Source organism: Sinocyclocheilus anshuiensis, unplaced genomic scaffold (assembly GCF_001515605.1).
Source record: "Sinocyclocheilus anshuiensis isolate Anshui unplaced genomic scaffold, SAMN03320099.WGS_v1.1 scaffold1453, whole genome shotgun sequence".
NCBI lineage: Eukaryota > Metazoa > Chordata > Actinopteri > Cypriniformes > Cyprinidae > Sinocyclocheilus > Sinocyclocheilus anshuiensis.
In genome coordinates, this window is record NW_015549558.1 from 1,490,407 (window position 1) to 1,513,676 (window position 23,270).

Below are 23,270 nucleotides of genomic sequence, written 5' to 3' on the forward strand. Positions count from 1 at the left end.
GATTTTAGCAAATGGCTGCAATATAACAAAGAGTGAAAAATTTAAGGGGGTCTGAATACTTTCCGTACCCACTGTAAAGTGCTGAGTGCTGACAGGCATGGTGAATGGAGATTTTTATGTTTTGTTTGAATGTAATAAATTAATAAAATATCATATATAAAATATAATAATATAAAGTAATTGAATTCACTAAATATATCAATAGATTCAGTATAAATATTTATGTTAATAAAGCTATCTTAAAACAATGTGGTGTACATTTTGTGGTGTTGTCTGGCAAAATTAAAATATATTGTATACAGTTTTGACAGTACTGAACTTACAGAAATGTGTCTAATCAGAAAAAAATGTATTCTACATATAAGGGGAAAATTATTTGTTACACTGCAGTAATTCATTAAATCCCTCTTTCTCTCATTCTTATTTAAATTTAAATTTAAATTCACCATCCCGCATGGTTTGGTTAATTCAGTGTAAATTTTAATTAATTAATTGTTCTTAAATTCGTAGTTTTTCCTCTTGTATGGCCACACTCCTTAACCCTTCCTTCCCACACGGACATGAGATTCTGTGATTCTGTGGGGGGAAAAAAAATACAAATAAAACAATTAACAGACAAATATGATGCCAGTGATATGGTGTTTTTCACTATATAATATGTTCCAAAAAAAATTATGTACTTAAAATATCCCAAAATACCCACTGCAGCCCTGCCATTCACATGATGATTTCATGAGGTAAAATTTGGAAGGAAATCTGACCTGTGGAGTCTTGAAATGGACATCAATTTCTGCTGTCTTGTACCATTCAAAACTTGTTGTCACCTCTGCTTCTCTTAATTTGGGGATGTGAGTGGCCTTACAGGTGATTCTCTGTGGCTGTTCCATTCACAACATTATTTTGAGGCTTCTTTCAAAACAATAACAACCGGAACCCAGTTCTGCCCTGAATTCAATCTCTTTACCAGCAATTCATTACTTGAGGTCTTTAAAACATCCCACATATGAACACATTGAAAACTCATTAGCGCACAAACAAACATTCATTCCATCGCATTCCTTTTTCTCTCTGTCTCTCTCCGTCTTCCAGTCATCTAGTTATAATTGTTTTGGACCTTGCTGACCTTCATCTGCATGCCTGTCGCAGTTTCTCTATTGTGATTGGAAGTGAAAAATATCTATAATGCTTAGCTGAAGTGAATTAACTCGTAAAACAGACCCAGCTGCCTGTTTGGAGTTCAGCTCAGAGTGCAAATGAAGAGCTCTTCAAAGAAAACCCATTGACAGTTTTTCCTCTCCTTCTCACTGTCTGATTACTTTTAAGAGTTTCTATACAAATTAATCTCTATTGGCAGCACTTGTGACTTAATGCCAATTATAGAAAATTAATTACAGGCAGAATAGCCTATTTAAGGCTATGTAATGACAGGTTTCATAGTGACAACTTACCCCATATAATGGGACAACATTCCCATGCTACTGGGGCATCTTGTCACAAAAGGTCAATGTGGTTTCAGTGAACTTTCTATTCCGTGAACGTAATATGACATTGCAAAATTCACATTTTTCTGTTTTGGATAAAAATGAAAACGCTTTTAGCAGCACTCACTGGACATTTCACTTTGAAAGTGTCACAGAACATGCAAGAAGCAACGTAATATAATTTGCAGAAATATCACTACAGGCATCCATTGAGCCTGGGTTGATTTATGCAGAAATTGAGATTCAAAAATAAACTGTAGAAGATATTACACCAAAGTAAACAGTGACATCTAGCCCAGCCCATACACATCGTTTTAAAAGCATAGCTCCAAAGACTTAAACATTATCCATATTAACATGAGATTGGTGCAAAAGAAAGGTCCGCTTACTTTGTCTGTGTAACTTCTGTCATGACCGTAAATGGTAAACCCTGTCTTTCGCAGGGTGCAAAAGAAGGATTGTTTAGGTCAAAAATACAAACACATGAACTAAGTGATGAATAACTAAAACTTCAAATGCCTAGTCACATCACAAAAATGACAATTCAGCCAACTTTACAAGCCAGCTAAGTCATTTAGAGATTGTCTTTGAATTTGAGATATACTTTTGAACAATAGCTTTTTAAGGCAGCATCCTGTTCAACATGGAACATGGAACATGGTGCCGGTGATTGGACCAGTCTGGCATACTTTACCAGAGAGAAGCCTGTCATTTCATGGGAAGATCCAGTAATGACAGTTTTATTAAATTCTTAAAAAAATAAAATAAAATAAAATAAACAAATTCATTGAGGAATCGTTCACAATAATATTAATATTTAGAAAACATAAGGCGAATTTCCATTCCAAGCATAATTATTCTGTTAACTTTTTGAAGCAACAGCACACCTGTTTGGGAACAGAATGAATAGTGTTATATCACGTGTTTCTACCTCACAAGCTCTCATTTTGTACCTTTCAAACTGCTTTGTTTGCCTTTGATTGAAAGCGAAATTAACAAAAGGGGTCCACACACATCCATCTTTAGCTTGTTGTAATTAGATTCCTCTATCTCCCCTCAATCACTATGATAGACTACCTGTGTCCTGTCGGTCAGAATGAAAGAAAATGTATTCTGTTTAGCATTATAAAGCTCTAGATGTTATGTGAACAAGAGAGTTTTAAAGAGAAAGCAGCTTTATAAGGTAAGTTAGAGACAAGATGGTGGAGCTTAACTTACACTTGTTTTGCAATAATCATTATTAGAATATTTAATTTATTATATGTTGTTATGAGATGTTAAACACTATACTATGTGATCACTAAACTGTGTGTTAGAAGTAAACATAATATTTTGAATGGTTGGGAGGTCAGTTTCACATAAATGCTGTTCATGTCATCTGACTCTCATTACAGAATGTACAATAATGTTCAAAAGTTTGGCGCCGGTAAGATTTTTGAAAGACCACCATGGCTTTGCTCACCATTAATGAATTGATTTGATAAAAGAATACAGTAAAAACAGTAATATTGTGAAATTTTATCACACTTTAAAATAACTGTTTTCTATTTTAAAATGTTATTGCTGTAATGCCAAACCTGAATTTTCACATGATCCTTCAGAAATCATTCTAATATGCTGATTTGATGCTCAAGACACATTTATTATGATTAAAAGTGTTCATAACAGTTGTACTGCTGCTTAATATTTTTGTTTAAACTGATGTATATATAAACTTATATAACCCTTAGGTAACCCTTAGGCTTTGCATCTTTAAAAATCAATACAACATTAAAAAACACAGACAGCTGCAAGGTTTTGGACTGAAAATATAAGTTTTTTTTCCCTTTCTAGTATGACTTGATTTTATGATTTCATTGGAAAACATCAAGCTATTCGAGAAATCAATACCACAGTGTCACTGACTTCACAAAAGAGCTCCAGAGAGTTGTCTGCTTTACTGTAATATTTGCTAAAAATGATCCATTCTTCACCGGTTTTACTCCTTTACTGCTTTGAGAGTAATCGTCATCCTCTTCTGATCCCACTTTTTCCTTTTGTTAAGTTGTTTTGCCTCCTGTGATTGCCAGCCTCGGTGAGATGGAATTGAGTTCACACGCTCTTCCATGAAATGAAAGAGTGATTTTAGTCACACAGATTAGATGAGACCTCCCAGCTTTTCCTTGTCTCTCCTCTGCTCTCTCCCTCATGCTGAGATCACATCTCGGAGATCTTGGCATGTTATTCGACCCATCATTATGTTGTGTAGCTGTTAAAGACCTGTTTTGATGAACAATTTCTCAGAAACTCCATTATGACTATTCTTCAGGAGAAGAAGGCACATGAATAAATTTTGCTCTGTGGTACAACTGTTACATCTCCTTACTGTTTCCTCAGATGTTGCTTTTGGGTAATGCACTCATTATCTTCCATTTGCAAGCACATGATTCATATAAGCAATAAAAGGGTTAATTATGAAAGGACAATTTTGAATAAACAAATGACGAGCTTTATCATTGCCACACTGCATCCTGATGGTCATTTAAATTATTTTGTCTTATCCATTATTAATATTACTGCATTTTTATTATTTGTATTATTCAGTGAAATGTACTCAAAAGTCAGTTAAAAAGTTAAGCTGGCAATTTCATTACAGTCAGTTATGAAAAGTATGTTATGCTAATATTTAATTATTTTTAAAACTTTATTTTGCTAGTTTTAGTATGTTCTGTTTCATCTTTTATTTCCTTTTATTTTTCAGTAAAGATGTTTGGTTCATTTATTTCCTTTGTTGAACATTGTTCCCCCCAGGAAACTTACCTGTATTATGTTTCAAAATTTGTTTCTCGATTTTAGTAATGATGTCCATTTCATGTGAGAAGAGTGATATTTTAACCATTGTTTTCATATTGTGTGCAGTCATAAACTTTGAAAATTCATTCATCATTTGCTCACCCTCATGATGTTCCAAAATCCTTTTGGTGAGCTATTGATGCACAAAAGTTAATGGACAAATACTTACATAAATTATCTTATTATTTTAGAATAAATTATCTTATTCTAAATTATCAAAAAAAAAAGAACAACTAATATATTTTACTATTTTACAAGGAAGGAAGGAAGGCAAGCAAGGAAGAACAAGGAAAACCTTTGCTTTTTGATTGCAGTATTATGGATTTCTGTGTGTATGTTTATATCCAGCTCATTTTAAAATGTCCCTATGTTAAAACCAAACCTAGACCCTTGATTTGTTTTGTTTATCATTTAAAATATGTTGGTTCACTTTGTTTGCTTATGCTTATATAGGTGTGAAAGATGTAGGTGTGCGTGCGTGCGTGCGTGCGTGTGTGTGTGTGTGTGTGTGTGTGTGTGTGTGTGTATTGAGAGCTGGTGTCAGAGGGGAACTGACTGTCTTCTTGATGCCCTCTAATCTTGATCACTCAGTGACATATGGAGAGACTGTTCTGTGTGAAATTGACATGAAAGACCTGACCTTCGCAGCCAGCTTCACAGCCACCAGAGATGTCTAATGCCATTAACAAAAGCTGCTTTGACGGTGACCATATGAAATAGGTGTTTATTTGTGTATATGCGTGTCTTCAGCTGTATTGAATTTCATCATCTGAACATCTTTCTCTGTGTGCGGAGTGACATTTATCTGTCTGTCTGTCTGTCTGTATACTTGAAATGGATTGCAGAAATATAAGATGCAGAGACAAGTGTTAGTACAGTTTGTGCATATCTACAACATTTTGCCATAATTACTGATTGTTCTTAAAGGGGTCATAGGATGCCCATTTTCCACAAGTTGATATGATTTTTTAGGGTCTTAATGAAAAGTCTGTAACATAGTTTGGTTAAAATTTCTCAAATTTCTAAAAAACACCTTTTTTACACGGTCAAAAACAGCTCTTTTCAGATCAAGCTGTTTTTGTAGCATTGTGCATGCAGCATCTTATCACCCCTTTAAGAATTTGACAATATTTTGCACTTGGATAATTTCGTACCCCCTTGTTTCAGCTTTCAAGGAAGCCTTGATTTCACCTGTGACAGCTTGACTACAGCTGACAGATTTAAACAATTCTACTAGGAAAATGGAAAATCCTTCTGCCTGTGTACAGGAAATAGTCTGCTGCTTCTCTGTTTGATGTTTACTCTATATTCCATTCTATAAGTGCTGGCTAAAAAGGCTCATCATGTTGAGGGAGAGGGGCTGATCTCTGTTCAATCACCCCTGCTCTCCGCTCTCCTCCAGCAACAGCAGGGACAGTTTACACAGTGGGTAAAACATGGCTGAGTGAATTTTTTTTTTTTTAAAGACTCCATTTTGTGAGGTGGTCAAGAGGTTAGGAAATTTAGATGTCAGTCAAACCATATTGACTCAATCCCCTAACATTCACAGAAGGATCTTATCTGATTGTATGTGAGTGTGTGTTTGTATATGTGACTCTGTCCCTTCAGGCTAATGTTTCAGTGCTATCATGACACCAGTGAGGTGCATCTACTTTTAGGTACTCTCAGTCTCCCTGTGTTATATCCATGCATACATTATATATACTACCGTTCAAAAATTTGGAGTCATTCAGTTTTTAAGAAATTAGGAATTTTTATTTTAAGAATAGGGAATTTTAAGAATAAGGACTCATTAAATAGATCAAAAGTGACAATCAAGACTTTTACATTGTGGCATTATGTGCTGTACTTTCAAACTCTCTATTCATCAAAGAATCAAAAGATCAAATAAACGCAGCCTTGGTGAGCATAAGAGACTTGTGCGAATGGATCATTGAGTCAGCGAGCAGACCTCAAGAACTGAATCTGTGTGATTCATGAATCAATCATTCAGACAGGTTTTGTGAACCAGTTCAATTGAATAATTGAATATAACTCATGATATATATAGTCTTAGCCTTCTTCTTTGCCATAGAAATAGTAAAAATAGCCACAGGATGTGACCTCCTTAGTCTGTTTGTGTTTGACATTTTGGCCTTGTGTTTGACCTCTCATGATCTCTAGCTTGTGCTTACTACTTTGACAGGCTCATTCTCATCATGCATCCTGGTGTTAAGCACAGAAAATAGTTTTACCCAATTCAGATATTCTAAAATTCGGCAAATTGACTGTCAGTGATTAAATAGAACATACTGTACTTATTCAGTGCAAGTCATGGATTTGCTGAAGATCAAATAATACATGCACATACACACATATACAAACAGATTTGCAAACAGACTTTTTTTTTTTTTGCAGACTAACACTGCATTGTAATTCCCCAAGGGAAGATTAATTAGCAAATGCAGAGTATACATGTCTGCATCATCAATAATGAGCGTTTCACTGACTGTGTTCATTAAGACAATGGATTGGTCTTCATTAAATGTCTACCTTGAGCAACGATGCTAAGCATATAGATGAAACAGATGTAATAGAGCTGGCCAGTGCCTGTGCCTTTCAGGTAAGCCTCTTATTTAGGGCTGATTACAACAATATTTCCTGAAATTGTGAGGATATTGTGGTTGTATGAGTCACTCTGAGTGAAATTGAAATCCACTTGGATTTAATCTTGTGCTGAGCTGTAATGACAATCGTCATTTATTATTTAGCTGCACTAAGACTCATGTTTTTTTTTGTTTAGTTTTTTCATGCAGACATATTCTCACAGTAAACTAATCTTATTTTAAACTATGATGATCCATGACAAACAGCCGTGTCGTGTATTCCCTGTCTTCTGATTTGCTCCCACTGCTTCATGACCTGATATAATGCCATGCGTTCATTAGAGTAAATCTCAATTCAAGCCTTGCCTTTCCCTTCTGAGGGTTTTCATTTGTTTCTTATCTTTTCTCCACTGCCACAAAAGCCTCTCCATTCCTTTCGACATCACCTGAAACAGTCGCTGTCCTCTAAAGATATTTACGCTTTATGTGTTGCTATATATTCCATTCTAAATTCTTATCTTTAGCTTTAACATTTTGATATGTTTTACAACAAATTAGGTAAAAAAAAAAAGTTATACTCAAATTAGGTAAAAAAAAAATGGATTTGCAAATCTAATGATAAGATGAAATGTAGTCCATCACAGCTAATTCCAGAGACATTTTACTATGACATTTCCCAGCAGAAATCCTTATGTTTTGAACATATCTTCAGAGCATGATGTTTAATCATCTTTATCTGTGTGTTCACACAAGTCATATCTTATGGAACAAACTCTATCTCTTATTATTTTTTACAATATCTTTCTAAGAGTGACCTCTTGTCATTTCAGTTGGCGGGACAAATTTACAACACTGTATCGCGAGTGACATCTAGTGGCATCAACAAACATATGAAGGTAAAATGACGTCAAAAAGATTTGCATACGCAGGGTAAGAGTTGTGGAAGTGTACATAAGACTGTAAGTGTAAATTAAATTTGCATGCGCAAGATAAGCTTTGTAAAGGTGTAAATCGTGTTTCAAGCGCAAGAAAAAAATATTTGCAGCATTTTACTGTTACTGTGTAATTCATGTATTGTGAAACTGCAGCTTCATGCTAACGCAAAATAAATATGATCTGCATGCTTCTGACTTCCATTTTTCCGCGCTTACACTTTTGGCACGTTTAACTGTTGTTTTCGCTTGCAAATCACTGTTCACAGGCTTGCAGTGCTTTTGACCGTCTCTTGGCGAAAAAAAAACGTGCCAAAAGTGTAAGCGCGGAAAAATGGAAGTCAGAAGCATGCAGATCATATTTATTTTGCGTTAGCATGAAGCTGCAGTTTCACAATACATGAATTACACTTAGGAGTAACAGTAAAATGCTGCTTGAAACACAATTTACACCTTTACAAAGCTTCTCTTGCGCATGCAAATTTAATTTACGCTTACAGTCTTATGTACACTTCCACAACTCTTACCCTGCGTATGCAAATCTTTTTGACGTCATTCTACCTTCATACAAACAGTACAAATGAATCGGTGGCCAACCGCCAATAAAACACCAAAGAAAGCCTTAAAAACTGATTTTTTGCTGTTTGTTCTATTTACTTGATGACCTGAAGAGGCAACACAATTCTTAACCACTTTGCTGAAAAACTGATTTCTTTATGTTCAATACACTTTATGTAACCTTTAATTTTACAACATCCTATTTGTGTTGGGACTGAATCATTTTTGATGGCATTAGCCTGCACAAGCTACTACTAACATTGGACTGGATAGGGAAAGTAATATGTTTTTGAGTAAATTGATAGACTTGTTAGTGCTATTTTTGAGTGTTTTATGTTCTTTTATGTGTTATGAATTTCTGTGGTTACCGTTGTGCTGAACTGTGCTGCTTTCTGAACTGCAACATAAAGATAACGGCGTATATTGCTTGCTTCACTCAGTGAATAGTAGCTGTGATAATTAATTGGATATTGCATAAGAAATTGAATAGGAAAAATAAACCTAAATGTATGAACCTGAAAAGTGGCTAAATGTTTAAATGGCTTTATTTAATTATTTAAATCGACCTAATCGAACTAAATTATGTTGGCTTAAATAAATTGATTTATTCTAAATGGAAAATAGGACATTATGTGTAAATAATATATTCTATATTCCAATTAAGTTGTGTAATGACTAAACAACATTGGTGCTTTAAATATACACTAGGGCCCAAATGTCTGATGCTGTATTAAAAATGGAGGATTCAAATTTAATTTAAAACTCAAAATAAATAAATTTTAGGATTTTAAAAACAAACATTTTATGACAAAATGAAAAAGAAATAAACTGTGCACTTAGATTTCTAAGTCACTAATCAAATAAGCAAATTTGTTCATGTGTCTCTTTGAATAGACAGTGTGTGTGTGTGTGTCTACATATATAGACAGACATAGTTAGGAATAACATATGACAATTTGCTTTTGTTTGTTTGTATTTGGGTTGTTACTTAATTGTGTCTGCATAAAAAATTACTTGACAAATAAAGTACCAAAACTAATTATATTACAAGTGATTAGAAACACAGTGGTTAAAAAAAAAAAATCACACAAACAAATATCAATAAAGACAATAACAGGCCCACTCACAAACTCTTTTTGTGACACAAGACACATTTCTTTTAGTCATTGGAGTAAAAAATACACATGAACCAACACAAACTCAAATACAAACATCATGTTACTCTTTGTTGTTGCATGTTCAGTTTCATTGTGCAAATCTTCAATTTTCGAGTGCATCATTGTCATTCAGGGTTTGTCATCAGAGTTGATGTAATCCATCAAAATCCATCACATCAGAGAAAGAAAAACATAATAATAATAAGAGACCTCAGATTTCTGATACAACATTAGAAAATTAATCCTAACAAATGCATTTAATAATAAATAAAAACCTCTACATAAAGTATCATTGGTGAGATGTTTTAGTTGCACTTAATATAAGTAAAGTAGGTTTATGTGGCAGATATTTGTTATATTTGTCTTATATTTGGATTTAAGCAGCTTGGGGTAGTTTTATGTTCCAAAAAGAAAAAAGGAAGGGAAAAAAAAAAATCCTGCTACATACAAAAAAAAAAAAATGCTGCATGCTTATTTTATGAGCAACAGAGAAAGTGTCTTTTTATGTTTTACAATATACCATTCTGAATGTAGCTGAAAATCAGTGCAAGAATAATTTTCAGTGTAATCTCAAAGTGAAGTGCTTTTCAGGAATATCCCATCATGGGTGTTGTTGGGTAATATACAGTTGCAAAAAGTTCATTTTGAAAACCTGCTTCCTTTTCATCTCTCACTTGCATCTCTTTGTGACATCACACCTTGAAGCCTCTCTGTCCTGCTCAGTCCTGAGCTACAGTATTTTAGCACATTTTAAAATGTTACAAATATTCAGAATTTATGAAAATCAAATACAAGAATCACAAGTCATACTTGCTTTAGATGGTATCAGAATGTGGACTAGAACTGTGTAAAGTTGCATTGTAGGACGAAACTTGGTTTTATGGCACATAGTTCACTACAGTACATGGTTCAGATGTATATTTCCATCAGTGAAGTGAGTTTAAAGTGCATTTTGAAGAGATTTAAGGGTTTATGAGTTGAACATTTCAATGGATATCGTCTTTTTTCTGTAATATTTCTTTCTAACTGTGCTGGCTAATGCAAAACTCTTTAAAGGCACAGTTTGTAATTAATTGTCTGTTTTTTATGTATAACTGAGCAGCATTTGAATCCACTATTTTTAATATTTTATAACAGCTTAACACTTTGTTCTGCACAGTTATATTACTCTCTTTCCGTTACATTCATATTAAGTGCTCTATTTCTGTATCATCTATGGCTTTTTCCTTACAAAAATGCTCAAATTTTACATTGAAATTATATAAATATCAGTTTATGCCCAGAAATAATTTCTTGTCAAATTAAGATTATGTTGGCTTTTGGTAGGTTCTTTTTATGTAATATATATGCTCTGATTTCAACTTTGACCTTTGGTCATTTATTGTGACAAATGCTTTCAGTCCTCATGTCTGGGTCGTTTCAGATTGGTGGGCCACTGAGAATATATCACATGTGGGAACGATGTACAGTCAGCGGGACAGGGCACAGTGAACAGTGATGGTGTTGACCTTATACACACACACACACACAGACGCGTACATGCACACATTGAGGTGTTTTTGTAGATAGAGGTCATAATTCGGCGTGTTGGTTGGAGATGATCTCAGCGGGGAGGTCTTTGATTGGCAGGTCTCTGGCCTCCCCCCCTCCCACATCTGTGCTCTCACAGCTGCTCTGAGGAGACTCGGGAGGCGGCTTGTAGAGCATGGCAGCCAGCAAAAAGAAAATAGTGCCTAAAACCTGAGAAAAACAGAGAAATTAAATAAGTCAAAACAAAATTGAAGGAAGTTGAATTAAAAAAATTCATATGGTTGATGTGAACATGATCTTAAAGTGAATTATGTATTATAAGTGAGGTCACATTCAAAATCTGGGATTAAAAATCTAATTTGAATCAAGAATTAAAATATTTAAGGGTCAGTAGCAACATTTATAATGTTACAAAATATTTATATTTCAAATAAATACTGTTCTTTTGAACTTACTATTCATCAGTGAATACTGAAAAAAATAAATGTATTATGATTTCTACAAAAAAATTAAGCAATACAACTGTTTTCAACATTGATGATAAGAAATGTTTCTTGAGCAATACATCAGCATATTAGATTGACTTCTGAAGGATCATGTGGCACTACTATAAATTTTAAGATTTATAATTTTCAAAAATGCAAGCAAAAAGCATTATTATCGAAAATGAAATTTTAAATTAATATTCCTTAAGGTCACTTTTATGTATAAATGGCAACAAATCAAATATTAAGAAATACAGTAATGACATGCATGCTATTTTTAATTAACTTTCAGTCAAATTGTTATGCTGATAATATAATTTGTAACAGAAACATTTGTATTAAATTAGCAAAATGGAAGCATTTTCACGAATAGTCTCAGACTTTTGATCCCCACTTGAGGTGTTATACTTTAGCTTTTATGAAACTCTTGAAACTGACTTGTCAGTGCACCACAGGAGGTCATTTAGTGCTGCAAATGGCCTCCTGTGGTAAATTGAGAAGTTAGTTTCAAGAGTTTCATACAATCTAAAGTATATTAAATGTGGAATGAGTCATCATTTCTGGGAACATTTTTGCATAATTTTCAGATATTTTCAAGTGTGTTTTTCTCTACCTTGTAGATGATGCCTGCGATGAGTGAGTACTGGCTCATGGCTGAGTTGTGGTACAGGTAACAGGAGCCGTATTCCCCACACTGCTCCTCCCACAGCAGGCAGGAGATGTCAATCACTGAGCCGAACGCTATAGGGCCTGGGATCCCACCGAGAGTCCTTACTACGATCCACTGTATTCCAAGTCCAAACGATCTCTGACTGTCAGGAACACACCTGCAGGAGAAGACAGACAATCACAATATACTATAAACACAAGCATCTGTATTATAAGGTAAGCCACAAGAGATCCTACTATATATGTTTGGAATGGGATACTAGCTTACTACTTAAACACTATATATTTTTTTATACATATAAAAAGTGAAAGAGTAGGTATTTTTCCACAATAAAAACAGCAATATTATGAAATATTACAATTTAAAATAATTTGTTTTTCTATTTTTATATATTTTAATGTCTATTTATTCCTGTGGTGACAAAGCTGATTTTTCAGCAGCCATTACTGCAGTCTCAGGGTCACATGATTCTTAAGAAATAATTCTAATATGCTGATTTGGTTCTCAGGAAGCATTTCTTATTATCATTATTACAAAACATTTGTGTTGCTTAATATTTTTTTGGAAAACGTGATACTTTTTCCCCCAGTTTTTTTTAATGAATAGGAACATCAAAACAACAACACTTATTTGAAATATAATTATTTTATAATATTATAAATGTATTTACTCTCATTTTGATCATTTTAATGCAACCTTGCTAAATAAAAGATTTAAAAAAAAATCTTTCAAATCTGTCAAACGAAAAAAAATCTTACTGATCCCAAACTTTTGAACCATAGTGTATATGCAATGGTCATACCTGAGTGTGGCAGTAAGTGCAGGGATGCTGCAGAGGAAAGTGAAGAAGATGATGATGAAGAGGAAGGTGAGGAAGGCTGGCATGTGATTGCAGGACGACACACACCTCCCTTTTTCAGCAAAACCTTGTTCTCCCCATGATATATTCCCTACCACACAGCTGCAGCCAGAGAACACCTATGAATGCATAAACACACGCACACCAATAGGGACAAATTCATAACCAAGAATAAGATAGATTCATGTTTTTTTTTTTTTTAATTCTGAGACCTCTTAAAAAAATAAACTTTTGCTTTGCATCAAAATCGATGCAAAAATCAAAAACATTTATGCAGCTTAGTTTTAATACTTCTGTGTAGTATTGTTCTGAGACTTACAATATGTCTTCATAGTACAAGCTCAAACATTGATTTCAAAAGATAAAAAAAATTATATGACCCTTTAAATGCAATTACCTGACAAAATGTGTGCAATTACGCCAGAGTTAATTGATTAATCATGTTGTTAAAAGAGTGTACGTGACACTGAGAAAGTGTCGAACATGGGGTCTGTGTACCTGTCTGCCTCTGGGGCTGTATGTGTGGTTGAGGGAGCTGCAGCCGGCATGGCAGGGAGAGAAATACATCACTCCATCCGCACCACACACAGGGTTAAACAACTCCTTAACACAGTGACAGCCAATGTTACAGCTTACGGTCAAGTTGCCCAGATCTGAGAGGCTGAGAGAGAAGTATTTTAGTTTTAAATTTCATTTCACCTCAACCGATCAATAACACATTGTCAGTCAATTCCCTTATTCCTGCTACCATTAGCTGTGTAATAAAACAAGCATGCAACATGTCATACTTGATTAATTTAAAAAAGATTAATACCTAAAGGTGACTGAAAAGTTAATTAATTTTAATTCATTATTTAGTTGTGATTAATACACTTTTGTGTTCTCTTCTAAGGGACAAAAATGTCTTAACAACAACAAACTATTCAAGATAAACCCAAGTTAAATGTCTATTGAAAAACAAGCAGTTTTCAAAGCATAATACAACATGTGGAACTGGCAGGCAAATGTAGAAATTCAACTGTATAGAAATAGCACGCTCTAACAGAACAGTTAAATGTCTTAACATTTTTGTTGGATTATTAATCTGGCATTTCTGGATATGACTCAACAAATCAATAATAATATATTATCTGTCAAGCCCCTTTATGTCTATTGATAAAACCTGCATTGAATAAATCCTGAAAAAGCTTGCTGAGGGGAAAAAGTAAGCCTTAGAAAGCACTCCTCGGTTTTGAGGGGAAAAACATAAAACAAAGATATTTATTCACATCAATTAATTAATAATTTTTCCCCCTTCACTTTATAGGACAGTAGACCCCAGACAGGAAAGCAGAAGTAAGGGGGAACTGGACAGGGCACATTTTTACATTACATAATAAATGTGCTAAATTAGCAATAAGTAGTTAATTCTGTCGATTCATTTATTTTAAATCAATTATCTCAAACTGATGTCATGTAGATTTTGACCTCTTGCTCTAATAATAAACTTAATGACCCTCTATATGTGTATATATTGCAGTTTATTTGGTTAAAGTGAACATTATCGGGGTAAAGGAGCTGAACGCACAGCTAAGAACCGAGGAAAGGCATAAAATAAAAAACTCAGCGTATCTTCAAAGTGAACCACTGAATCATAAATGATTCAAGGTGGGTATTGTTAATATTATTTCAAGGCTTCACTCTCTGTCCTTTTATCTCTCAAATAGATGTACTTCATGTACTTCCTCTTTTACACATACACACTGTGCTGATGCTATTTCAACTGAACGACTGAAGCCACCCCTACACAGCTAGACAAATGCATATGCACATCTTACTTACACCCTATAATCAACAATTATATTTCTTTCCTATCCATATAAGGTAACATATAACTCCTGAATACTTTGATTGGATGTCCGAGACATCCAGTCTGTTGTTGTTTGTATAAATGCGACCTATCTTCCTGAATAAAGTTGAGAATGCTTTGGTAGTGCACCAATTCTCTGTGTCTGCTCATTCATTCTCCCAGGCTTGCACAGCAACAGAACACCACTGGGGTTGATTATAGAGATAAATAACAGATAAACCTCCAAAGATTTAATCTAACAGTAATGAATTCACAGGGTTTCATACCTGTTGTTATGGATCTCTGTCTGCAGGTAGGGGGCGCTGTAGTGGTTGTGTGTAAAGTTGTAGTATGGGGCGGTTACTCCTGCCATGGGCACATTAGGACAGTGTACCAAAAAGATGAAGATAGCCATGAGGCTGACCACTGCACACAGCATGCAGAAACGGATGATCCCGCGGCAGCGAAGGTTCAACTTTTTTACAATGAAACCACCCAAGAAGGTGCCTCCTCCACCAGCTGGTACCACCATATACCCTGGAAAGAGAAGATGGAGTTAAAAACAACTCGGTGAAGTTCTTTCCTATATGCCAAGAGTAATTTGAGCAAGAGGGTGTGGCATTGAGTTTGATTAACGTGATTCTTACCGAACCAGGTTGCTGCCTCTGAAGCACTCAGACTAAACTGAGACTCCAGAAATTTGGGGCCAAACGTGGACATCCCGGCTATGAGTGTGGCCTCCGTGGCCCCAGCGAGACACAGAAAGATGAAGGTAGGGTTCTTCAAAAGCAGCAGCATTGACCTATAGAGAAAAAGGGAGAAAATGACTTATTCAGTAATTTAAATGACTTGCATCTTGCAAATGAGCACCACAACATTGTAATTTATCAATGTTACAATGTAAGAAATTCACTAAAAAGCACACTTTGTAATAATGTCAAATTAAAAGTCTTTTTAAATCATTATGTTTGAATTATCTTTTGTTGTACTTTAAAAAAGTTTGGTTAGAAATTACATACATATATCGCAAAGAAAACAAAAATAACATAATTTATTCAACAATTCTTCTCCCCCGAGTTACGTCTTCCGCCATTTTAGAGAGTATCACAACGCATACGCACGCTTTCCCCTAAGTGTAAACAACGCTGATTACGCAGATTATGTTCGTGCGCGCGCTTTCCCCCTGAACGTAAACAATGCTGATTGCGTCGATTATGCTCTTGGGTACTCTCTAAAATGGCGGAAGACGTAACTCGGGGGAGAAGAATTGTTGAATAAATGAATGTTATTTTTGTTTTCTTTGCGATTAAAAGGTATTCTCGTAGCTTCGCAAAACTGAAGTTGAGCCACTGATGTCACATGGACTGTTTTACCGATGTCCTTACTACGTTTCTGGACCTGGGAACATTACAGTTGCGTTGCTGTCTATGCAGGGTCTGAGAGCTCTCACATTTCATCAAAAATATCTTAATTTGTGTTCTGAAGATGAATGAAGGTCTTACGGGTTTGGAACGACATGAGGGTGAGTAATTAATGACACAATTTTCATTTTGGGGTAAACTAACCCTTTAAAACGCATTGATGATGGATTTTTTCTTACAAACACACAGCTTTTTAACATGCAATTAAGTGTTTTAAGTACTCTTTTTGAAAGTATGCTAAAGCGTACTTATTTTTCCACGGATTGGACCAAAAGCTGGCCAAAATTATTTGTTTTACATACATTAATCCTTTTTAAAACAATGTAAAACATGCATTTTAAATGATTCTATCTACCATTTTAGTCATCTAGTCTTTTTTTTTCATTTTATAAGTTAAAACAGCACATGCTGTTCAGTTGACATCTCTTGGCCAACTATTCCAACATTTCAATTTTATAGATAGCCGTTTATGGATAACATACAACAGCAACTGACAGCACTGATTTGTGCTTTTTTCTTTTATTTCGGTCAAAAGACCTATTGGTGAAATGCAGCAATTGTCTTTCAATAACCTTTGAAAACTGGACCGAGGAGAGGAAAACAAGGAGAGGTTTTAATGATATCTAGTGGAATCTTTGCAGCCAAATGAAAACTTGCAAACCAAATGAAATACAACAACCCAATAACTTGTACGTGGCAGTTTGTTGGATCTTTAAAAGTAAAGTGTCAGTGAAAAGTGCTAATTTCCTGGATGTTTAAAAATCGTCTAGGGACCCATCACCCATCTGAATTCGCTGAATATGCCAGTCAAGAAAACTACAACCTCAGCTACTTCCCATCAACCAAGTGTCTAAATATAAACATGGTGGTACAGCACATGATAACAAACGGTAAAATGCGGCATATAGTCACACAAGTATGGCTTTTAATATGTTTGAAAAAACAGCAGAGGAAACAAACCTTCCTCTCCGGTCATGTGTTCATACCTGGGCATGTCCTTTACTGTTTTGCCAAACTGAGGATCAGATGCAGTGACCTGACTGCCGTCCTTCAGCTGGTGGGCTTCTGAGACCCGCATGGCTACATACCGCTGAGAACCTACAAGATACAGAAAGTGAGACTGTTACTCACACTAATACTATACTGTACTGCAGTCATTTGACTTCTTTTAATTTGGGCATGTGGGTAGCACCTGGTAGCTGCCGTGGGTAACCCAATATAGGCAGAGCGATAACCAGAGCTGCCGCTCCTCCTGCCAGGAAACCAATCCACCAAGCTCCCACCCACAGTGGGTTTTCAGGAGTCAGCTCTGTCCTAAGAGAGACAGAGAGAAATTTTAGCTTTAGAAAGGTGACTCAAGAAACTGTGTAAAGTTTAGTATTTGAATCAAATTGTTATGTTTTTGTTATTTCTATGGATTTATGTCAGTCTGTGTTCTTCGTCATGGAAGTCACAGGGTCCAAATCGATCCTAGTCTGTTACAGAAATTTAAATGTAACCCTCAAAATAATTCTGCATTTCTGCCATCTAGTCTCCTATTTATGTATTTATATTGTGAATACAAACAGGACATTTATAAGCGGTCAGTGACAGTAATTAGATAAATTTTTAGCAAATATCAAAGTGAATGAATGATATGAATCCATTTTTCATACACTACAAATGTATATTCTGTTTTTATGCCTAAATCCACTTGTGGAATTTTAAATGAAAGGTTGTGTGTGTGTGTGTGTGTGTGTGTGTTAATTAATTAATTAACAGCCTTTTGGTATTGGCCAGAATGTTACAGTTTTTCTCGATTGCTAACACACTATAACTGATTCATTTGGCTCAATTTTCCAAACCATTCATACAGTTCCCGAAACAAAGACACGTTTCTCAAAACCTTTAACACATTTCACCTGTTTGCACACACGTTCCAATTTGCTCAGTGTTTTCTGCAAAACTCTACAAAAAAACACCATCATTTTGCACAGGTTTAACCATGTTCTCATTCAAAAAACACAAACACACAATAGAATTAACTCAAGCATCAAAAAATGAACTCAAACAGCGCACATTTATCCATGTGTGAACATTAAGTAGCAAAACTGATGACACACAGGTCAGAATCTTAGGATGATATGCACAGGAGCACAAGTGATTATGAGTTTTGGAAATAGAATCCTGGTAGTGGGAGAATAAATAAAAATGAAGGGGATGAGGTCAAAGGTCATTTGTTCCTGATGAAATACAAAGCACTATAGTTGAGCATGTTCTTCTGCATGGACTGACCATGTGGGAAGTTGCCCTACAGGCTCATCTACAAGGTTTCATTACTACTTACACATACAATATAATTACAGTACATAGTAGCAGTACTTCAGATGAGAGAACTTTCATGTACAGTAAATACTGTAGCACATGTAGCGCACCCTCAAACTCATTACTGTTGAATTGATTTGTAGCCAAGTAGTCCTTATATGTACTCTAATTTTGCAGAACTGAAAGACGACTGTCTAGGGTAGGAAGTCTTTTGTCAGAAGACTAAGAAACTGCTATAACAAATAAGGATAATACAAATACTGTAATTGGCAGAGGATGCTGAATGAATGAATGAATTTAATTATTTATTTATTCATTCATTATTTATTTATTTATTTCTGTAAAGTAACTGACAGTATATTCCAATGTGTGTTTGCTGTATATTCAGTTGTTTGGTCTTTGAACTTTTCTTTTGTAGTGCTTTTCATTTACTGTAAGATCTCTTTACAGTAGTGTAATGACAGTAAACTTTTCTTAAAGTTTATTGCTGAATTTTATTGTATCTGCACCCCTCTATTTATGTTGTATACTGTAACAGACATTGACTAGCAAAAGGATTCCTATTTCCCAAAAGGAGGTTTTTGTAACAGTGTTTTGAATTGATCTCTGTTCTCTAGGCAGGAAAAGAGTCTGTGTATTTGACAGGTTTGTGTCATCTGAGGCCAAAGTTTGAGTCTGACAAAAGAGAACATGTTTTAAACTAAACTATTTGATTTTGACATGGAAGTTTGAAGTTTGCACAAGTTGGTGTGTAGTTTTGAGATTGTGCTTATAGTTGTGAGAAAATGGTGAATTGTTTCATGAATTATGTGTTAGCAATCGAGAAAAACTGTAATATCGGTGCATCCCTACATCAAAATGAAGATAATAAATATCTATCAGGATTTACATAAGGATCAGATGCAATTCAACTATTTATCACTAGGAGTCTGACACTTGTAAAAGCCTTTCCAGGAATAATTAATCTAAAAATGCTAACTCACTGCTTATGTAATGCTGTATATTATGTCTGTGAATTATAGATAAAATATGGACTAAAAAATGAACTTTTTCATTAATACATTTTTTGTTATTACTTTACTTATTAGTGAGTATTCATTTGCTAAAATGAATATTATTTTCTTACTCATTAGCCACTTACGTTTGGTCGATTTCTGTGTAAATATTGAGAAAGAATCCACCCAGCAAGTATCCAGCCGCAGGTCCTACAATGGCAGCTGTGTAGAAGATCCCTGAGAAAACAGAAGAAAGCATATCAAGTCTCTTCGCCTCCTTCTTCTGCCCCCTTAGTCATATGAAAGCTGGTCTGGGTTCACACTGATTCATGTTTTCGATCAAAAGACACAGTAAGATGCAGTTTGTATTTCCAGTGCCTATGTCTGGAGAGGGGGCAAGCAGGGTAGTGATTGTCCTCAATGGCCTTTGAAAATTGGACATTGGGGAGAAAAACAATGGAAGGAGGTTTTATTGATGTCTGAGGTGGAAACTAGTGGCTCTCACTGATAACAACAAAACAAAATGAATAGGTGTATCAAAGTCTGAGTGGGACAAAATGACAGGATTCAGTGAGGGTAAATATCAATTCTTGAGTGTTTTCCATTCACACAAAAGCATTTCAGAATATAGATCGGAGTGCTTGAGTACTTTTGAAATCAGGTACACAGTCACATATAAACCCTCTGACAAAATCAAGTCCAATCAATATACAGGGATGCACCAATATTAGGACCCCAATTGTTTTGATTATTTCTGAATCCTCTTTTAATGCTTTAATTAAATTTCAATAATTAAAAAGCAAGTCTAATCAACTGAATTTTACCAATATATATTAGGCTCTAGGAAATCTTTTTTTTCTCTCCCAAATTCTGATTTTATTGTTCTGGATTCTGTGTTTTATGATTTAATACAAATTTATCATCAAGAATTTTACTAATCAAATTAATTTTATAAAAACATTAACCACTTAATCAATCATTTAGCTATAAGTGAATGTTAGATGATAGCAGAAGTCATCTAAATGTAAAAATAGGGGAAAAGCAGGCCAAGCAGAATAAAATATCTAACATCAGCCTAATACAGGACATATTTTCATGTTTTTAATGGCATCATCACACTCACCTATATATACAGGTGCGTAGTTTGACTTGACATTCTCATCTAGGTAGGTGACCCCGAGGGTGTACAAAGGGGTTGCCCCGATCCCATGCAGAAACTGTCCCAGCATAAAGACGAAGCGGTAAGCCGAGAGCCCACCTTCCTCGCCGACACACGTTTCGGTGTGATTGGCCAAGCACAGTCCCATGCGCTCCGGTACTCTCACCTGATAGGGTGGTGTGGTGAAATGGGGCAGGGCAAAGACCAGAGAGCCCAGTGCCATGATGAGCACACCCCAGCCCAGCCATCGAGGCTTATGACCAGTACCACCAAAGTAGCTCACGAATGTCAGGCACACACAGGCAGCAATGTCATAGGAGCTCGCAATGAGTCCCGCCTGCAACAGCATCACAAATTACGCATTGTGTTAATAATGGTGAGGTGTACACAAATTCCAGTTTGAATACTGTTCGCCCTGTAATGTTTGAGATTAGGTCTGATGTGTCTTTTAGGGCCATGCATACTTTTTGGAATAATTTTATCCATAAACCAATGTGATATACAAGGTGGATGGGCTGTAATGCTTCTCTGATTTACAATTAAATTCTATGGCATATGCTTACTTCATATTTGAAAGTACATACCATTCAAAAAACCGGGGTCAGTAAGTTTTTTTTTTTTTTAAGAAATGTATACTTTTACTCAGCAAGGATGTATTAAATTGATCAAACGTGACAGAAAATACATTTATAATGTTACAAAAGCTTGCTATTTCAAATAAATGTTGTTCTTTTGAACTTTCTATTCCTCAAAGAATCTTGAAAAAAAAAAGTATAATGGTTTCCACAAAAATAATAAGCAATATTAAACAATGATAAGAATAAGAAATGTTTCTTGAGCATCAAATCAGAATATTAGAATGATTCCTGAACGATTATGTGACACTAAAGACTGAATAATGGCTGCTGAAAAAAAATCATCTTTGCATCACAGGAATAAACTACAGTTTAAAATAGAATAAAATATAAAAGTTCTTTTAAATTGTAATAATATTTCACAACATTACTGGTTTTACTGTATTTCTCATCAAATAAATGCAGCTTTGGTGTGCATAAATATTTTTAAAATTCTTACTGAACTTTTGAACTAATATTATTATTAGCACAATATGCAAATTTGGATTTGATTAAGACTAAGATTAAGCAGAGTTTGTCCATGTAGCAAGTCTTTTTTTAAATTATTTTTTTGGTCTATCTATTATACTACAAAATTGTGAGTCAAATCAATATATATATATAAAAAAAAGTATTTTGAACATATAGGCTAATGGTTAATTTTAATGCATTTAAATAGGGATACATTATGGCTGATAGATACCAAATATCAGATAATAATTTTCATGTTATGGCCAATGAGACATTTTAGGCTATTTTGTCTAAATAAGTTCAAAATAAAACACTAAATACTGCAATCAATCATTTTGTGAATTTAGGCATCACAACATTATAAATGAATGTACACTATGAAAAATGGATAATTATGTTGAAATTTGCTTAAGATTACATGTAAGAATTGACCTGGTAGCTGCGCAGGTCAAAACGTCTCTCAATGGAGGTGATGACGGTGTTGATAAAGCCGTTGATTATCATGCCTTGGAGGAAGGAGGCCACACAGAGGAAGAAGAGAACCCAGTGTGGGGTGTTGAAGGTCTGGATACATCGTGGGGTCAGTGCTCCCCATCCACAAAGATTCTCTGAGTCTGTCGGGACAAACTTCAGCCCAGTGGGTGGCTCTGTGTGGTCAAGCCCCAGTTTGCCTCTCTTGTGGAGCACAGTGTGGGCATCTCCAGATAGGCTATTTGGACCAGAGCCCTGGGACTCCACTGGGCTGGATGTGTCCAGGCTGGGTCCCAATGGACTGTCATGTAGGACCAGAAGCTCTTGCTTGGAGCTGAAGGAAGTATCATTGTTCAGCAGATGGGGCATGGCCCCAGCAGGGGGCACTGTGACAGACTTTGTGAAGGGTAAGAAAACAAAACTTTCCCACAGGAAACACTGATTCTATGTGTAGTTTTGCAGAGTGATACAATGGCAGTCTTTGGAAAATTATCCCTTTACGGAGTTTCTTACAGTTTAAACTGAAGACATACAGATTTTAGGGGGGGGGGGGAATTCTGCAAAGAATTGTGAGAAAGAGACACTCAGTTAATTAAAGTTAATTTGTCACCAACTTCAGTAAATTCACAGTAAATAATTTAACTTATTAAACTCCAAAAGCAAATCGATTCAAGATCGTTTCCGCCACAGAATAAAAAAATAAATAAAAAAAGGTAATTGCAAATTCTTTTCAAAATGTTGACTTTGTTTCTCACAATTCCAAGAAAAATTAAAATCTGAATTGTGATATATGAACTAAGAATATACTAGCAATGCTGACTTCTTTTTGTCAAAAGTGTAATTCTGAACAATTCTGACTTTTTTCTCTAAATTCTGTGTTTACATGTTTCCGTCACGAAAAAAACAAAAAAACAAAGG

At 35.0% G+C, this 23,270-nt stretch overlaps 1 protein-coding gene across 1 annotated transcript; it reads right to left on the reverse strand.

Annotated features, from left to right (window-relative positions):
* Window positions 1–9,489: 9,489 nt before the first annotated feature.
* LOC107657069 (solute carrier organic anion transporter family member 4A1-like) lies at window positions 9,490–22,893 on the reverse strand. Its single transcript, XM_016445084.1, has 11 exons — window positions 22,314–22,893; window positions 20,761–21,133; window positions 19,784–19,874; window positions 17,531–17,652; window positions 17,325–17,436; window positions 15,565–15,719; window positions 15,205–15,454; window positions 13,588–13,750; window positions 13,033–13,208; window positions 12,174–12,387; window positions 9,490–11,285 (listed from the first exon to the last, which is right to left on the reverse strand). The coding sequence occupies exons 1-11, from the start codon at window positions 22,719–22,721 to the stop codon at window positions 11,118–11,120; spliced, it is 2,232 nt and encodes a 743-aa protein (XP_016300570.1). The 5' UTR covers window positions 22,722–22,893; the 3' UTR covers window positions 9,490–11,117.
* Window positions 22,894–23,270: the final 377 nt, after the last annotated feature.

Excerpts from the sequence above, each read along its gene's own strand:
- LOC107657069 (XM_016445084.1), bottom strand. The coding sequence starts at position 22,721 with ATGCCCCATCTGCTGAACAATGATACTTCCTTCAGCTCCAAGCAAGAG. Across the intron at positions 15,455-15,564 it reads AGAGGCAGCAACCTGGTTCG|GGTATATGGTGGTACCAGCT; the intron begins GTAAGAATCACG and ends TTCTCTTTCCAG. Across the intron at positions 13,209-13,587 it reads ACAGCCCCAGAGGCAGACAG|GTGTTCTCTGGCTGCAGCTG; the intron begins GTACACAGACCC and ends ATGCATTCATAG.